The sequence below is a fragment of the Bubalus bubalis genome, chromosome 13 (assembly GCF_019923935.1).
Source record: "Bubalus bubalis isolate 160015118507 breed Murrah chromosome 13, NDDB_SH_1, whole genome shotgun sequence".
NCBI classification, from domain to species: Eukaryota; Metazoa; Chordata; class Mammalia; order Artiodactyla; family Bovidae; genus Bubalus; species Bubalus bubalis.
Window position 1 is genome coordinate 16,036,578 of NC_059169.1, and position 16,856 is coordinate 16,053,433.

Here is a 16,856-nt window from a genome sequence, read left to right on the forward strand (position 1 = left end):
ACACCACTATTTTTTCTAAATAGTAACTGATCATATGTTTTAGGGCTTCCCAAGTGGCTCAGTGATAAAGGAATCTGCCTGCCAGTGCAGGTGACACAGGAGAAATGGGTTCAGTCCCTAGGTTGGGAAGATTTCCTGGAAGAGGAAATGGCAAACAGTCCAGTATTCTTGCCTGGATAATCCCATGGACAGAGGAGCCTGCTACAGTCCATGGGGTCAGAAAGAGTCAGACACAATTGAGCAACTGAAGGAGTAACAGTATATCTTAAGGTCCCTGCTGGAGCCACCAGCCAAATGAAGGACACCTGACTGCTGTGACCAGAAGGCATAAGCCTGCTTCATCCTTGTGCTCTGAAGGACTACTAATGTGCTGAGGTTTTGTTTCATATCCTACTGCCTAACTGCCTCAGAAGCTTCAGTTCAGTTCAGTTCAGTCACACAGTCATATCTGACTCTTTGCAACCCCATGGACTGCAGCACGCCAGGCTTCCCTATCCATCACCAACTCCCGGAGTTTACTCACACTCATGTAAATTGAGTCAGTGATGCCATCCAACCATCTCATGCTCTGTCGTCCCCTTCTCCTCCTGCCCCCAATCCCTCCCAGCATCAGGGTCTTTCAAATGAGTCATCTCTTTGCATCAGGTGGCCAAAGTATTGGAGTTTCAGCTTCAACATCAGTCCTTCCAATGAATATTCAGGACTGATTTCCTTTAGGATGGACTGATTGCATCTCCTTGCACACCAAGGGACTGTCAAGAGTCCTCTCCAACACCACAGTTCAAAAGCATCAGTTCTTCTGGAATCTTAGGTTGACATTTTCATCTTAATGACATACTGGCAGCTAATTATAATAGGGTTTTAAGGGGCACATTTTTGCAAGAGTGAGCATAACAGTGGTCAATCATGGATAAGTACATAAAACCAGGGTACCATGTGATTGCCTTTCTTTAACCAGCTTTTTGATTTGGCAGTGCCTGAATGATGAAGCCCTATCCAAATTCTGTCTGAAAAAGTGCTGGGATCAACTAGCAATGTCTGCTACGAGCATTGCCAGGGGAGGGTTAGCACGTGTGTCAGATGTATTAGGACCATAGGTCATCATCGAGTCTGCTGTTTTAAAGAGTTCTTATACTAGATTACCAGGAACTTTGTTCAACCTCGGGTGCTTAATAAGATGTGCAGTAATGGTGAAGGCAGTTGGATGTTAGCTGAGTAAGATTTGATTTCTGAACATAAATAAGATTTTCTGAACATAAGTAACAGTTTGGAGAAAAATTACACATTGTCGCACACAGGCATCCTTAACTCTGATTATTCTCCCTCTGAGACACTGCTGTTGTGATTAAAAGCACAACCTTGGGAATCAGAAAGTTGGCTCTCACACCCAGATCTATCACTTAGGTGGGTTAATATAGTTAATCTTGGCCACTGATTGCTCTTACTCCCACAGTCTCTGGGGTTCTCATGAGGATTTCTTGAATCAATGCTTGTAAAGTACTTGCTGGCCATGACCAAAGGCACTGGAACCTTGAACATGAGGGAATTGAGAACTTACTCACAACTAGAGGTCTCACATGGCTTGAAATACAACCTGCAGCAGTGCTGTCAGCCCAAGGTCCTCCTGCCCAGGAAGATCTGCAGTCCTGGTGGGGTGTGTCCCCAAGTGTCCTCAGGGTTTAGAGAAACACAGGTGTCAGTCATGTGAACTGTAGGGTTACACGTGTCTGTGACTGAGGACTGACACCATGACTGTGACATAGTTGTTTCAGGATAGCGAGCTCAGTGCTTGTGGGAAAAGTGATACTTTGGGCAACACCAGAGCCTTGACATTCCCTCTCCCCCTGTACTAGCTAATTTCTTTGAAGACCCTCCAGTTCACTCATCCTGGCATCCTGCTGCTGCTACTGCTAAGTCACTTCAGTCGTGTCCAACTCTGTGCGACTGCATAGACGGCAGCCCACCATGCTCCCTCATCCCTGGGATTCTCCAGGCAAGAATACTGGAGTGGGTTGCCATTTCCTTCTCCAATGCATGAAAGTGAAAAGTGAAAATGAAGTTTCTTAGTCGTGTCCAACTCCTAGCGACCCCATGGACTGCAGCCTACCAGGCTCCACCATCCATGGGATTTTCCAGGCAAGAGTACTGAAGTGGGTTGCCATTACCTTCTCCACCTGTCATCCCACTAAGCCCTAACTGGAATTTGAAAAAAACAGGATGGGTTTTCATGGGTCCAGATTCCCCCAGACTGTAACTCTTGGGCATGAAGTGAGGTCGGTGATGGGGTTTTGGTTCCCTGGTGTTCAAGGCTTAGATGACACCTAGTTTCTAAAGTCGACCCCACCCTCATCCCCACTAGAGAGAATCACTTGCAGCTTTGATCTCCTTACAGAGAAGCAGGTGAGGGAGGCCACGCTGGAGAGTTCACTCCAGGACTCTCCCTGGGTAAACAGCCACATCTGTGCTCTGCTCAGAAGCCTTGTCTATGATGAATAGTGTTGATGTCACCTCATTTGCTCAGAAAGTGAGAGCCTGGCTTTAGTGAGTTTTCTGTGCTCTCTGGAGCTGGACTCTTGGCATCCTCCTGACAGGGTGATGGGCCCCGGAATTCACCTTGTCATCCCTGTGAGCACCTGGTGTCCAGACTGATGAGTTCTGGGGGTGCTTGGGACACGTGCTGGGCTGAAGAAAAGGCCTGAACAGAGTCCCTCGCCTTTATTATTTGGAGCATGAGCTCAATCTGAATTTATGTTGCTCTTATAAGTGCAAATTTATAGGAAGCTAAGAAGTTAGTCAGTAGAGTGAAGAGAGAGCAGTGTGGATGCTGGAATGAGAACATAGGCACACAACTGGATGATCAAAAGCTCCATGAATCACTTTCAGCTCTTTGCCTAAACAGTGTACAAAGGGGAAGTGTTAGATGATGTCAGGGTTCAGAGATCCAGCAGAGCAGTTATGAAAACATCCATCAGGCTTCCAGAGTGGAAGTCAAGACTGTTCAAAGAATCCTTGGTTGTATGAGTCCTGTGGGCACAAGGGCGGTGCAGAACCAGATGCTCTGTGACCCACACAGACTCCTGGTGCAGGTGCAGGGACAGGCCCAGGATGGGGGAGACGGCAGACTGTCCGCTCTCCTTTCTCATCTCGCCCCTCTCCTATGTCTGGCTCTGGTCCACTGTGAGGGATATACTGACTCAATCCCAGCCCTTAGGTTACTAATCTAGGGTGGAAACAGCACACAGATAGCTCATCAAAATTCAGGGTGGTGTGGATGCTAATGAGAATTAAATTTTAGAATACTACTGATTCAAAAATTAGTGAACAATGATTACTCACCCATGGAAAAGAATTAAATGTTGCCATTTGCAGCAACATTGATGGATTTAGAGAATATTATTCTTAGTAAAGTCAGTCCTGGGTGTTCATTGGAAGGACTGATGCTGAAGCTGAAACTCCAATACTTTGGCCACCTCATGTGAAGAGTTGACTCATTGGAAAAGACCCTGATGCTGGGAGGGATTGGGGGCAGGAGGAGAAGGGGACGACCGAGGATGAGATGGCTGGATGGCATCACCAACTCGATGGACATGAGTCTGAGTGAATTCTGAGTGTTGGTGTTGGACAGGGAGGCCTGGTGTGCTGTGATTCATGGGGTCGCAGAGAGTCGGACACCACTGAGCAACTGAACTGAACTGAACTGAAAGTAAGTCAGAGAAAGACAAATATGATATCACTTATAAATAGAATCTAAAAGTAATACAAATGAATCTGTATACAAAATATAAATAGAGACATAGAAAACAAACAAATTTACGGTTACCAGAGGGGATTGGGAGGGAAGGAAGAACAAATTAGAAGTATGGGGTTAACAGACACACTACTATTGATATGTCAAATAAATAAGCAACAAAGATTTACTGTAAAGCACAGGGAATTTTATTCAGTATCTTATAATAACCTGTAATGGAACATAATCAGGAAAAAATAACTAATAACTGAATGACTATACTATATACTTGAAACTAACACATTATTGTAAATCAAATATTCTTCAGTATATTTTTTTTAAAAATTGTGAGCAATTTCCACCTTGTGAAATGCCAGAAGAATTTGGAGGGAGTCATGTTTGAGAGGATCTTGGTGAAAGAACAAGAATTTCTTTATCTAAATCTAGCTGTGATTTGAATTTGGTCTTTGAATTTGATCTTTCAAAGATTGTTTCAAAGAGAATCTCTCATTCCCAGGTCATTAAAGTGAAGCTTGGTGTGAGCAGGAGTTTAGGGTCACATGGAGGATTCCCTTTAGCAGGACATGTGACCACAGAGGCCGGGAGGCAGTTGGTTTCCCTCGCATCCAGCCTCCCTGACTTTCTCTGTCGTGTGTCTGTCTCTGCTTTCCCAGCTCGGAGCCCGGTGTTTTCCCACTTAGCATCTTCTGTCAGGGGACTCTGGACTATCCGGGCATACAAAGCTGAAGAGAAGTTTCAGGAGCTGTTTGATGCATACCAGGATTTGCACTCAGGTCTGTAAATTTCTGGAAATAATTTCAAGATGGGGTGTGCTGTCTTCTGAGGCCTGACCTCCCTCTCAGGTAGTCTTTCTGGCCAGCATCTCTCTCCATGCTGCCCACCTGCCTCCCCCACCCCTTCCTCTCAGCATCTCCTCTGTGCTCCCCCTTCCCCCCTCACAGCCCTGCTTTTCTCCTCTGACTGGCTTGCATGGTCCTTCCATCATGGTGCCATGTGGATTTCTGTCTCTTTAGGTCAGGAGTCAGCAAACTTTTCTTTTTTGCAAAGATCCAGATAGGAAATATTGTAGGCTTTGTGTGCTGTCTTTGTTGCAACACTCACCTTTGCTATTGTAGCAGAAAGACAGGGCAAATATAATACCGTGGAGTGCCATCCAGACCAGCGCAATACATCGGCCAATGGCTGTGTTCCAATAAAACCTTCTATTCAGAACCAGGTGGTCCCTGTTCTTGGCCCCCAGAGTGGTTTGCCAACTCTTCTCAGAGTGTGGAGGGTAGCAGACATGATTGACAAAAATAATTTCCTGATTTGCAACCCACTTGATCATACTTTGTATCGGTAAAGTTGTTTTTCCTACATAGAAAATTCAGAATTTCCTCTAAGTCTATGAAATCCTGGTCAAACTTCCAATCGTTACTTTATTTTGAATATAAAATGGCATTTTGAAAGTCACATGCAGATCCTGTTAGCTGATGGTCATGTAGACCCTGGCCCTTAAGAATAAACACCGCAGTGCCCTGTAGTGAGGGCAGAAGGTGCTGGAAACAGTGTGAGCTGTGCTCTCAGCTGTCAGAGAGCTGGGAGCAGTCGGCCCTGTGAGAGGATGATCTTCATGCTGAGACCCAGCACTGCAGGGAACACACCAATGAGACGATTTACTGCCTCCTCTCTTATGATCGTATTTCTGTTGATAACCTGTGGGTTCAAGTTCTCAATCCTTGCTTCCTGGACTGATCCTCTGTGACCCGTGTGTTGTTTTGTGTTGGAGCCTAGTTTTCTGGAATTTCCAGGATTCTTGGGTGTGTAACTTTGCTTTTCTACCTTGTGTAAAATCTTCTGTAGCGCACCTGAGAAAATGCTCTCCCTTATGAGAAGCAGCTAACATGGTTTTTCTGTTTATGTATTATGCTTAACGATTCACAAATCCAGAGGCTTGGTTCCTGCTTTTGACGACGTCCCGATGGCTCGCTGTGTATCTGGATGTCATCTCTGCCATCTTTGTCATTGTTGTTGCCTTTGGGGCCCTGATTCTGGTAGAAAGTAAGTAGAGATGTGGACATTTGTGGTTTGTTTACAGTTTACAGCTCTGTTTGTAGTTTTAAAATTCTTGTCATCATGTCTAATATATACTCTTTGGTTCTAATGGATTTTATTAAAGTGTTTGCTGCATATGACTCCTCAGTTTGGTCCATGTGAAGTCATTTGTATCTTGATGAGAACTTTTAACTTTTTTCCTATTTATTTATTTATTTGTAGTAGGTCCTTGTTGAGATCTCTTTAAAAAAAAAAATTGATTGGCATATGGTTGATTTACAATGTGTTAGCTTCAGGTGTATAGCCAAGTGAATCTATTACACATATCTCCACTTTTTTTTTTTTATATCTCCACTGTTTTAAAGATTCTTTTTCTGTACGCCATGAACATTGGGGTACATGTATCATTTTTTTAGTAATTTGCATTTTAATAGATACTTCACATACATTGTCCTTTAGAAAAGAATATCTGTCTTTGGCTTTCGGAATCTTGAGGAGCAAAGACCAGGTATGAACATGCCTGCTCCAGCAGACCTGTGGTGCCTTGGGCCCCTGCTTTGGCTCGTTTGGTCCATTCTTTCATTTTTAAGTTTTATTGGGGTATGGTTGATTTACATTGTTGTCTTGGTTTCAGATGTAAAGCAAAGTGAATCTGCTGTACATAAAATATAGCCACTCTTTTTTATATTCTTTTCCCATATATGTCATTTAAGAGTTCCCTGTACTTTACAGTAGTTTATTATTAGTCATCTATTTTAATCTTTTACATATAGTAGTATACATGTGTCAATCCCAGTCTTCTAATTTATCCCACCCCTCCCTTTCTCATGGTAACCATAAGTTTATTTTCTACACCTGTAACTCTAATTCTGTTTTGTAGATAAGTTCATTTGAAGCCGTTTTTTAGATTCCATATATAAGTGACATCATACTCTATCTTTCTCTGTCTGACTTACTTCACTCAGTACTAAAATCTCTAGGTCCAGCCATGTTGCTGTAAATGGCATTATTTTGCCCTTTTTATAGCTGGGTAATATTCCATTGTATGTATGGTATCACTTCTTCCATATCCATTGCTTGTTGATGGACATTGAGGTTTCTTCCATGTCCTGGCTACTGTACATAGTGCTGCAGTGAACATTAGGGTGTGTGAATCTTTTGGAATTATGGTTTTCTCTGGATATATACCCAGGACTGGGATTGCTGGATCATATGGTAGCTCTATTTTTAGGTTTCTAAAGGAACTTCCACATTGTTCTCCATGGTGTCTGTACCAGTTTACCTTCCCACCAACAGTGTTGGAGGGTGCCCTTTTCTCCACATCCTATCCAGTATTTATTGTTTGTAGACTTTTTGATGATGGTCATACTGACTGGTGTGAGGTGAAACCTCACTGTAGTTTTGATATGCATTTCTATAATAATTAGAGTTTTGATCATCATTCATGTGCTTTTTGGCCATCTGTATGTCTTCTTTGGAGACTGTCTGTCTTAATCTTCTGCCCATTTTTTGATTGGGTTGTTTATTTATTTATTTATTTTTGATATTGAACTGCATGAACTGTATTCTTTTGGAGAGTAATCCCTTGTCAGTCACTTCATTTGCAAATATTTCCCCCCATTCTGCAGGTTATCTTTTTGGTATTTTTACAGTTTTATTTGCCATGCAAAACCTTTTAAGCTTTATTAGGTCCCAGATGTTATGTTTTATTTTATTTTCATTGCCCTAGTGGTGGGTCAATAAACAGCTTATTGTAGTTATGTCAGAGAGAGTTCTATGTTTTCATATAAGAGTTTTGTAGTGTCTGTTCTGATATTTATGTCTGTAATCTATTTTGAGTTTATTTTTGTGTATGGTATTAGGGAGTATTCCAACTTTATTCTTTTACAAGTAACTGTCCAGTTTTCCCAGCAACACTTATTGAAAAGACTGTCTTTTCTCCATTGTATATTCTTGCTTCCTTTGCCATAGGTGACCATAGGTGGAATAGGTTTATCTCTGGACTTTCTATCTGGTTCCATTGATCTATATTTCTGGTTTTGGTGCCATAGCATACTGTTTCGATTACTGTAGCTGTGTAGTATAGTTTAAAGACAGGGAGCCTGATTCCTCCCAGCTTCATTTTTCTTCTTTGTTTTTCTCAAAATTGCATTGGCTATTCATGGTATTTTGTGTTTCCATACAAAATGTAAAATATTTTGTTCTAATTCTGTGAAAAATGCCATTGGTAATTTAATAGGAATTTCGCTAAACCTATAGATTGCTTTGAGTAGTTTATTTATTTGCAGTAGGTCTTTGTTGAGATCTTTAATCTTTTTATTTTTCTTGAATGGTTTGAAGGTCTATATAACTGTAGCAAACTGATCTTCTGGACATTCCAGGTAGTGTCCTGTAGTTAGGAGGAGAGAATCAAGTTTACTATTAAGCTTTTTGTACAGCTTAGGTTTTAGGTTTTAGCTTTAAGTCTACTTGAATCTCTTGGTTGTAGGGTTCTGGTGTACTGGGGTGAGAAAGATTCTCTGTTGCAAAAACAGTATCCTCACTGCTGTGTGGGTACCAGGTGAGCAGCTGTTGGAATGTGGCATGAATTCAGTGTCCTTAACTAGTCCATAGTAATAACACTGAATCATAGTCATTAATAATGGAGCTGTGAGAGTCATATTTTAGATTTAAAAACACTACCTCTGAGAACCCATTGCCTTGTTTTTGTGGTTTCAACTGCAGCTGCATTGGATATAGAAAGTGAAATTACATAATGATAATTGAAGCCATAGGGACAAAAATATGAATAATGACATGATCTTCACCTGTGTAATACTGTCAAGTGTATCTTAATCCAGGTGGGATTAATATGATATAGGACAGAATTGATAAGCAGAAGAGATTAGGAAGAGGTGACAAGAATACACAGAAGAACTGTACAAAAACGAACTTAATGACCTGGATAACCATGATGGTGTGGTCATTCACCTAGAGTCAGACATCCTGGAGTGTGAAGTCAAATGGATCTTAACTTCAAAGCATTACTATGAACAAAGCTAGTGAAGGTAATGGAATTCCAGTTGAGCTATTTAAAATCCTAAAAGGAGATGCTGTTGAAGTGCTGCACTCAATATGCCAGCAAATTTGGAAAACTCAGCAGTGGCCATAGGACTGGAAAAGGTCAGTTTTCATTACAATGCCATGGAAGGGCCATGCCAAGGAATGTTCAAACTACCATACAATTGCACTCATTTTGCATGCTAGTAAGGTTGTGTTCAAATCCTTCAACAGTATGGGAACTGGGAACTTCCAGATGTACAAGCTAGGTTTAGAAAAGGCAGAGGAAATGGAGATCAAATTGCCAACATTCACACGATCATAGAGAAAGCAAGGGAATTCCAGAAGGGCATCTGCTTCATTGACTATGTGAAAGGCGTTGACTGCATGGATCACAAAAATCTGTGGAAAATTCTGCAAGAGACAGGAATACCAGACCATCTTACCTGTCTCCTGAGAAACCTGTATGCAGGTCAAGAAGAAGCAGTTAGACCTGAACATGGAACAGTAGACTGGTTCAATATTGGGAAAGGAGTACAAAAAGGCTGTATATTGTCACTGTTTATTTAATGTATATGCAGAGTACATCATGCAAAATGCCAGGCTGGATGACTTACAAGCTAGAATCAAGATTGCCAGGAGAAATATCAACAACCTCAGATATGTAGATGATATCACTTCAATGGCAGAAAGTGAAGAGGAACTAAAGAATCTCTTGATGAGAATGAAAGAGGAGAGTGAAAAGCTGGCTTGAAATTCAACATTCAAATACAATGATCATGGCCTCCTGTTCCATCACTTCATGGCATATATATGGGAAAAAGTGGAAGCAGTGACAGATTTTATTTTCTTGGTTTCCAAAATCACTTTGAACAGTGACTGCAGCTATGAAATCAAAAGATGTTTGCTTCTTGGAAGGAAAGCTATGACAAACCTAGACAGCATATTAAAAAGCAGATAAATCATGTTGCCAACAGAAGTCCATATAGTCAAAGCTATGATTTCTCCAGTGGTCATGTAAGACTGTAAGAGTTGGGCCATTAAGGCTGTGAAGTGAAAGTGGCTCAGTCATGTCTGACTTTTGGCAACCCCGTGAACTATACAGTCCATGGAATTCTCCAGACCACAATACTGGAGTAGGCAGTCATTCTCTTCTCCAGGAGATCTTCCCAACACAGGGATCAAACCCAGGTCTCCCGCAGGCAGATTCTTTACCAGCTGAGCCACAAGGGAAGCCCTTAAGAAGGCTGAGGGCTGAAGAATTTATGCTTTTGAATTGTGATGCTAGAGGAGACTCTTCAGAGTCCTTTGGACTGTAAGGAGATCAAAGCAGTCAATCCTAAAGGAAATCAACCCTGAATATTCATTGGAAGGACTGATGCTGAAGCTGAAGCTCCGATATTTTGGCCACCTGATGCAAAATGCTGACTCAATGGGAAAAGACCCTGATGCTGAGAAAGATTTAAGGTAAAAGGAGAAGAGGGCAGCAGAGGATGAGATGGTTATATAGCATCACCAACTCGAAGGACATGAGTTTGAACAACTCTGGAAGATAATGAAGGACAGGGAAGCTGGTGTGCTGTAATCCATAGTGTCGCAAAGAGTCAGACATGACTTAATGAGCAACAACAACTTTGTTAATTCTTTCTAATTTGATATTGGCAAAACTAATACAATTATGTAAAGTTTAAAAATAAATAAAATTAAAAAAAATAAATAAAAATAAAAACATTATTTATTCGTTTGGCTGTCCTGGGTCTTAGTTGGGGCACGGGGGATCTTCAGTCTCAGGTGAGACAGGCAGGACTTTAGTTGCAGTGTGTGAAGTCTTAGTTGTGGAAAGTGCAGTCTAGTTTCCTGACCAGGGATCGAACCCAGGCCCCCTGCATTGGTAGTGTGGAATCTCAGCTATTGGATCACGCAGGAAGTCCCTCATGTGGGTTTTCTTATTTATTTTTTAACTGTTTTATGGTCTCAATCACAGAAGTAATATTATAGTAATACTATCATTACATGTAAATGAATCAAATATTATAAAGGAGTCCTCTCACTATTATATACAATAGATAACGGAAAAGGACCTACAGTATAACACAGGGAACTCTAATTAATACTCTGTAATGATATATATGGAAAATAACTTTAAAAAGAATAGATTATATGTATATATATGGCTATTTCACTTTACTGTACAACCTGAAACTAATACAACTTTGTAAATCAACTATTCAGTTCAGTTCAGTCACTCTGCAATAAAATCATAAAAATAAAAAAGTCTTCATTGTAAAGAGACAGAAGGAGCTGTGTGAGGGGTTAAGAAGTAGACTGACCGTATTTCTCTTCTTCCTCATTTAGCTTTGGCTCTCGGGCAGGTTGGCCTGGTCCTGTCTCTAACGCTCACACTCACGGGGATGTTCCCGTGGTGCGTCAGGCAAAGTGCCGAAGTTGAGAACATGGTGATGTTTATCTTTCTGTTCTTAGCCTTTTCAAGTCTCCTTGCTGTTAAATGGCATAAAAGCAATTCTTATGTAAATAGTAAAACTATTATTTTTGCATCATAGTTAACAAAGTTTTTTTTTTTTGTATTCTCCTCCATCTGCTTAATGTTAATGTAAAATTAAATATATACATCTTTCTTAGACTTATGTATACCATGTCAGAAAGTTTTATATTCATCACAGACTGACTTCAAATATAGTGAATGTCTCAAAGGAGAAAGGTCCTGAAATTCTGGAGAGAATATAGGCTAATTGTTTATTAACTTAGCAGCTTGTTACCTTTGTTTCTTAATGGGTAATTCCTCATTTTTGGTAAAAGAAAAGAATCCAGTATTTTGAGGTTTATTTAATTAATATGTTCCTGCACCCCTCCCTTCATTTTAGCATTTATTCTTGTATGTGTTGAACATCTGAATTTGCTGGCAGCCCTTCTTCCTGTAGGATAGGCTCCCTCTCAGAGTGTGCTCTCAAAGGTGTGGGGTTATGGTTGTTTAGGAGGCCTTAGTATGTAATTATACATTTTGAATTTTTCCTAAAGGGAGAAAAGCAAAGTCAGCCTTCTAACAGAGTAGACAGTGACTAATTATTAAAATGAGTCTTGATGGCTGTCCAATTCTGCTCATCTGTAAACATGTGACCCTTCTGTAGCCACACATACTGATGGTGGTCCATAAGTATTATTTTCTTTGAAAAAATTCCTCTTGTTTTTTCTTCGGATGTGAAAGGTGGATCAATAAAATTTTACCATTCATTGCTGTAGTGCTTTTAGTTTTAATATAAAGTTGAAGGGAATAGGCATAAGTAAAAGTGTTGAGGATGATGAACAAGTTTGCAAATCATCAAAGGCTTCATCAAGCTCCTACTTCTGTCCTTTATGGATTCTGAGCCCGGGATGTTCTAAACCATAGGAAAGCAGAAGGTTTTACTTAAAGTCTCTGATCTTCACATAAATAAGACCCTCTGACACTAACTCATGTGATGCCATATGTGTTTCAGATGATTTCAGTAGAAAGGGGGATTGAATATACAGACCTTGAGAAAGAAGCACCCTGGGAATATGAATATCGTCCACCTCCATCCTGGCCCCAGAGTGGAGCGATTTACTTTTCTAATGTGAACTTCAGGTACAGCTTGGATGGGCCTCTGGTATTGAAGAACGTGGGAATGTCCGTTGGCCTAAGAGAAAAGGTTAGTTTAAGCCATTTGCCTCTTTAAAATCCGCTAAAGTTTTAGCACCATTCTGGTCTTGGCTTCCTTGTCTGTGTACAGGGGATTCTTTGTTCCTAAGGATGCAGATTAGATCAGTGACATGTCCCTGAATCTTTCTGGGAAACTGACCATGGAATGGGGATACCAGCATTTTTTTTCCCTGTCACCAGCTCCTTCCTGGTGGTTGATGGGTCCTGGGCTCCAGGGCTTGATCTTAACCTGACCCAGGATACTATATGTGACACCTAATTATTCATAAAAAAGACTGTGTAGTCTGCCCTGGCTCCTTTTTCCTAACTCTCCAATATTTCATTCCTTTCCATCTTTTATTTTTTATTTATTTTATGTATTATTTGGCTGTGCTGGTCTTAGTTGTGGACACAGGATCTTTATCTTCACTGTGGCATGCACACTCTTAGTTGCAGCGTAGGATCTGTTAATAGTTCCCTGATCAGGAGTGGAACCCAGGCCCCCTGCTTTGGGACACAGGTTCTTAGCCAGTGGGCCATCAGCAATGTCCCCCATCTTTTCTTCTTTGTGTTTCTTTTCCTCCCATGGTGCCCTCTGGTTGTAGCCTGCTCCTCTGTCCCTGGGTTTTTGCCGTGGACTTGTCCTCTACTCACCCACACTGAGCTGCCGTGCCCCTGCCCTCCCACCCACAGACTGCTTCTTTCTTTAGCACATAACTGATCCTTACTGGCCTGGGTGAGTTGCTGCCGGAACCAGACCACAGCCCTAAGCGTAGTCCAGTAGGGCTGTCAGAAGAGACCTGAATCATGATCCAGTCAGGGGTGAGGAACCAGAGCCTCAGATGGAGGCAGGCCTGGAGACTTGCTCAAAGTCAAAAGCACCTTGAAGGGAGCAGGGAAGATCCACATGGGAGATGGCAGAGAGGCTGTGACCTAGACCTGCCATTGTCAGTGTCTGCTGTGATGTTCCTTTCACGTTAAGCTTGAGGCTCTCAGCTGGGCCCAGGACATGTCTTGAAGAGAAACCAGAACAGACAAGGTGGTAGGAAGCTCTTCCCCATCTCCTCTGAAGCCAATATGTCTCCTGACTTATGCACATCCCTGCAATCAGGTCATGTGTAGTTCTCCCAAAGCACCATGCCCTCCTGGTTTTCAGCGTGCATGCTGCGCCTCCACCTCAGAGACCCGTTCCCTCCATCATCTGGCTGGTGAACATCTCCTTATTTTCTGAGTTGATCTAACACATCTTTGAGACCCTCAATTCTTCGTTAGTGTCTTATCTTTTCTTTTAGGATAGAAATTATGTTACATTTTTCACAGTAGCCAAAAGTTGGAAGGAAGTAAATCCTTACAATGAAATATTCAGTTTTAAAAAGGAAAAAATTCTGACCTATGGATAAACCTTCATGATATCTTGCCAAATAATTAAGCCCGACACAAAGGGGATGAATACTCTGATTCCACTTATGTGAGATTCCTAGAGTAGTCAAATTCAAGGAGACAGGAAGGAGGATGGTGGTCTCCAGGGACTGGTGGATGGAAAATGGGAAGTTGTTTGTTTAATGGGTATAGAATTTCAGTTTTAGCAGGCAAAAAATTTCTTGAGTTTGGCTGCACAACAATGTGAATATACTAAACACCAAACTGTCCACTAAAAATGGTTATATAGTTAAATTTTATGTTAGTGAATTTTACTATAATGAAAATAAAAGCTAGCACCTATAGCATGCTTTATAATTTGGAGTCTGTATTTCAGAGTAAGTACCCTGAGCTTTTTAAAATCAGAGAGCATCTTGTTTTCATCTTTGTTCCCCAGAAAGTGGCATTCTGCAGGGCACATAGAGGGTGCTTAGGGACTGCTGGTTTCGAGGGTGAGTAGCAGACAGGTGTGAGCAGCCAGTAACCAACACCACACACATACACAAGACAACTCTGAATAACAGAAAGAACTGCTCTTTAAAACTCTCAGCACCACACCCATCTAGTGGACGTAGTTGTAATTTAGTGAATGATACCCTTGTAACATAAAAATGAAGAAAATAAATATTCAACTTAATCCCCAGATGCTACCCAGAGAGTTTCAGTTAGGGTAAAAGCTGATCCTAATTATTTCCAGTTCCAGTGTAGGTCAGGAATAAGGTGAACTGGTATGTCAGGAAAACATTAACCACAGCTCTTGATATAATCCTGTCCCCTAGAGCACTCAAGGCAATGTTGTTTACTGTCAGACAATGTGTCTGTCAGATTTTCCATTGTAAATGTACTGTTAACTTGCACTTGTCTTAAATTTTCCCCAAAGGCATAAATATGAATTATCTAAGAAACTCTGTAGCACAACTTAGGAATAACAGATTCTTTTTCTTCCTTCTTAAACCTGCAAATCATAGGACTATTGATATTCTAAAATGTTTGGCAAATTAAATTTGGAGACTGAATTAATGACTGTCGCAACTTGACACAGTATCATCATTAGCTTTATTTCTGTGTGGGGAGATGAACCTGGGCAGCATGTTTATGAAGCCATTTCACTCCACTGTGTACATCCTACCTATTACTCTTCTGCTTACGGTCCCCACCCCCATCACTCCAGGAGACATTTGGTGTTGGATTTGATTGAGAGAGGCTGCTGTGGGTGGGGAGGGGACATGTGAGTGAACCAGCCTAGCAGAAGGGGTTTATTCTGTTTCCCTCATTCTTCTGCTGTCAGGATTCCTGGAAGTTACGGCCAATAGGAAAGTGTAGTAGGTACTATGCAGGATTTTAATCCATAGAAGAAATAGCAAGTGAAAATAAACAAGACTTCCCTCGTTTTGCAGTGGAGAAGAATTCACCTGCCAGTGCAGGGGACACTGGTTCAATCCCTAGTCTGAGAAGATTCCACATGCCGAAGAGCAAGTAAGTCCATGTGGCACAACTACTGAGCCTGCATGCCACAACTACTCAAGCCTGTGCTCAGTAACAAAAGGAGCCACCTCAGTGAGAAGCCCATGCACTGCAACAAGGCGCAGCCCACACATCACAACTAGAACAGCCTGGATCACAAAAACTGTGGAAAATTCTGAAATAGATGGAATACCAGACCACCTGACCTGCCTCTTGAGAAACCTGTATGCAGGTCAGGAAGCAACAGTTAGAAATGGACATGGAACACAGACTGGTTCCAAATAGGAAAAGGAGTTCGTCAAGGCTGTATATTGTCACCTGCTTATTTAACTTATAGCAGAGTACATCATGAGAAATGCTGGGCTGGAGGAAGCACAAGCTGGAATCAAGATTGCAGGGAGAAATCAATAATCTCAGATATGCAGATGACACCACCCTTATGGCAGAAAGTGAAGAGGAACTAAAAAGCCTCTTGATGAATAAAGTAAGAGTGAAAAAGTTGGCTTAAAGCTCAACATTCAGAAAACAAGATTGTGGCATCCGGGAAATAGATGGGGAAATGGAAACAGTGTCAGACTTTATTTTTTGGGCTCCAAAATCACTGCAATGGTGACTGCAGCCATGAAATTAAAAGACGCTTACTCCTTGGAAGGAAAGTTATGTCCAACCTAGAGAGCATATCAAAACAGAGACATTACTTTGCCAACAAAGGTCCGTCTAGTCAAGGCTATGGTTTTTCCTATGGTCATGTATGGATGTGAGAGTTGGACTGTGAAGAAGGCTGAGCCCGAAGAATTGATGCTTTTGAACTGTGGTGTTGGAGAAGACTCTTGAGAGTCCCTTGGACTGCACGGAGATCCAACAGTCCATTCTGAAGGAGATCAGCCCTGGGATTTCTTTGGAAGGACTGATGCTAAAGCTGAAACTCCAGTACTTTGGCCACCTCATGCGAAGAGTTGACTCCTTGGAAAAGACTCTGGCTAGGGGATTGGGGGCAGGAGGAGAAGGGACACAGAGGATGAGATGGCTGGATGGCATCACTGACTCATGGACATGAATCTGAGTGAACTCTGGAATTGGTGATGGACAGGGAGGCCTGGTGTGCTGCGATTCATGGGGTTGCAAAGAGTCGACAGACTGAGCGACTGAACTGAACTGAACTGAACACAGCAATCATGACCCAGCTCAGCCAAAAATTAAAAACAAACAAACAAAAAAAAAATGAGGTAAATAGCACCTTAGGCTTCCTGGCTTTCTGAACATGGGCTACATTTTTATTTAGATGATTTTGTGGTTGATTTGATGATTTTAGAGAGTCCTGGGCCATATAAAGCATTTTTCAGTCTTGAGGTGATTAATTTTGTTTGTTTTTGCTCACAGCTATTACTTGGATAATACATTTTTACAGATGCTTACTAGACCTTGGTATAATGTACAAAAATATTAGTTTCCTACTTTTTATCCTTTTTAACATAA

General features: G+C 41.5%; 1 protein-coding gene across 1 annotated transcript in view; it reads left to right on the plus strand.

Annotated features, from left to right (window-relative positions):
- Positions 1 to 16,856, plus strand: part of LOC102409035 (ATP-binding cassette sub-family C member 4-like) — a 183,605-nt gene that overhangs the window by 98,294 nt on the left and 68,455 nt on the right. Inside the window, 4 exon segments of the mRNA XM_045162445.1 lie at positions 4,402 to 4,521; positions 5,678 to 5,788; positions 11,177 to 11,277; positions 12,316 to 12,507. Of these exon segments, the coding sequence (XP_045018380.1) occupies positions 4,402 to 4,521; positions 5,678 to 5,788; positions 11,177 to 11,277; positions 12,316 to 12,507 (524 nt within the window).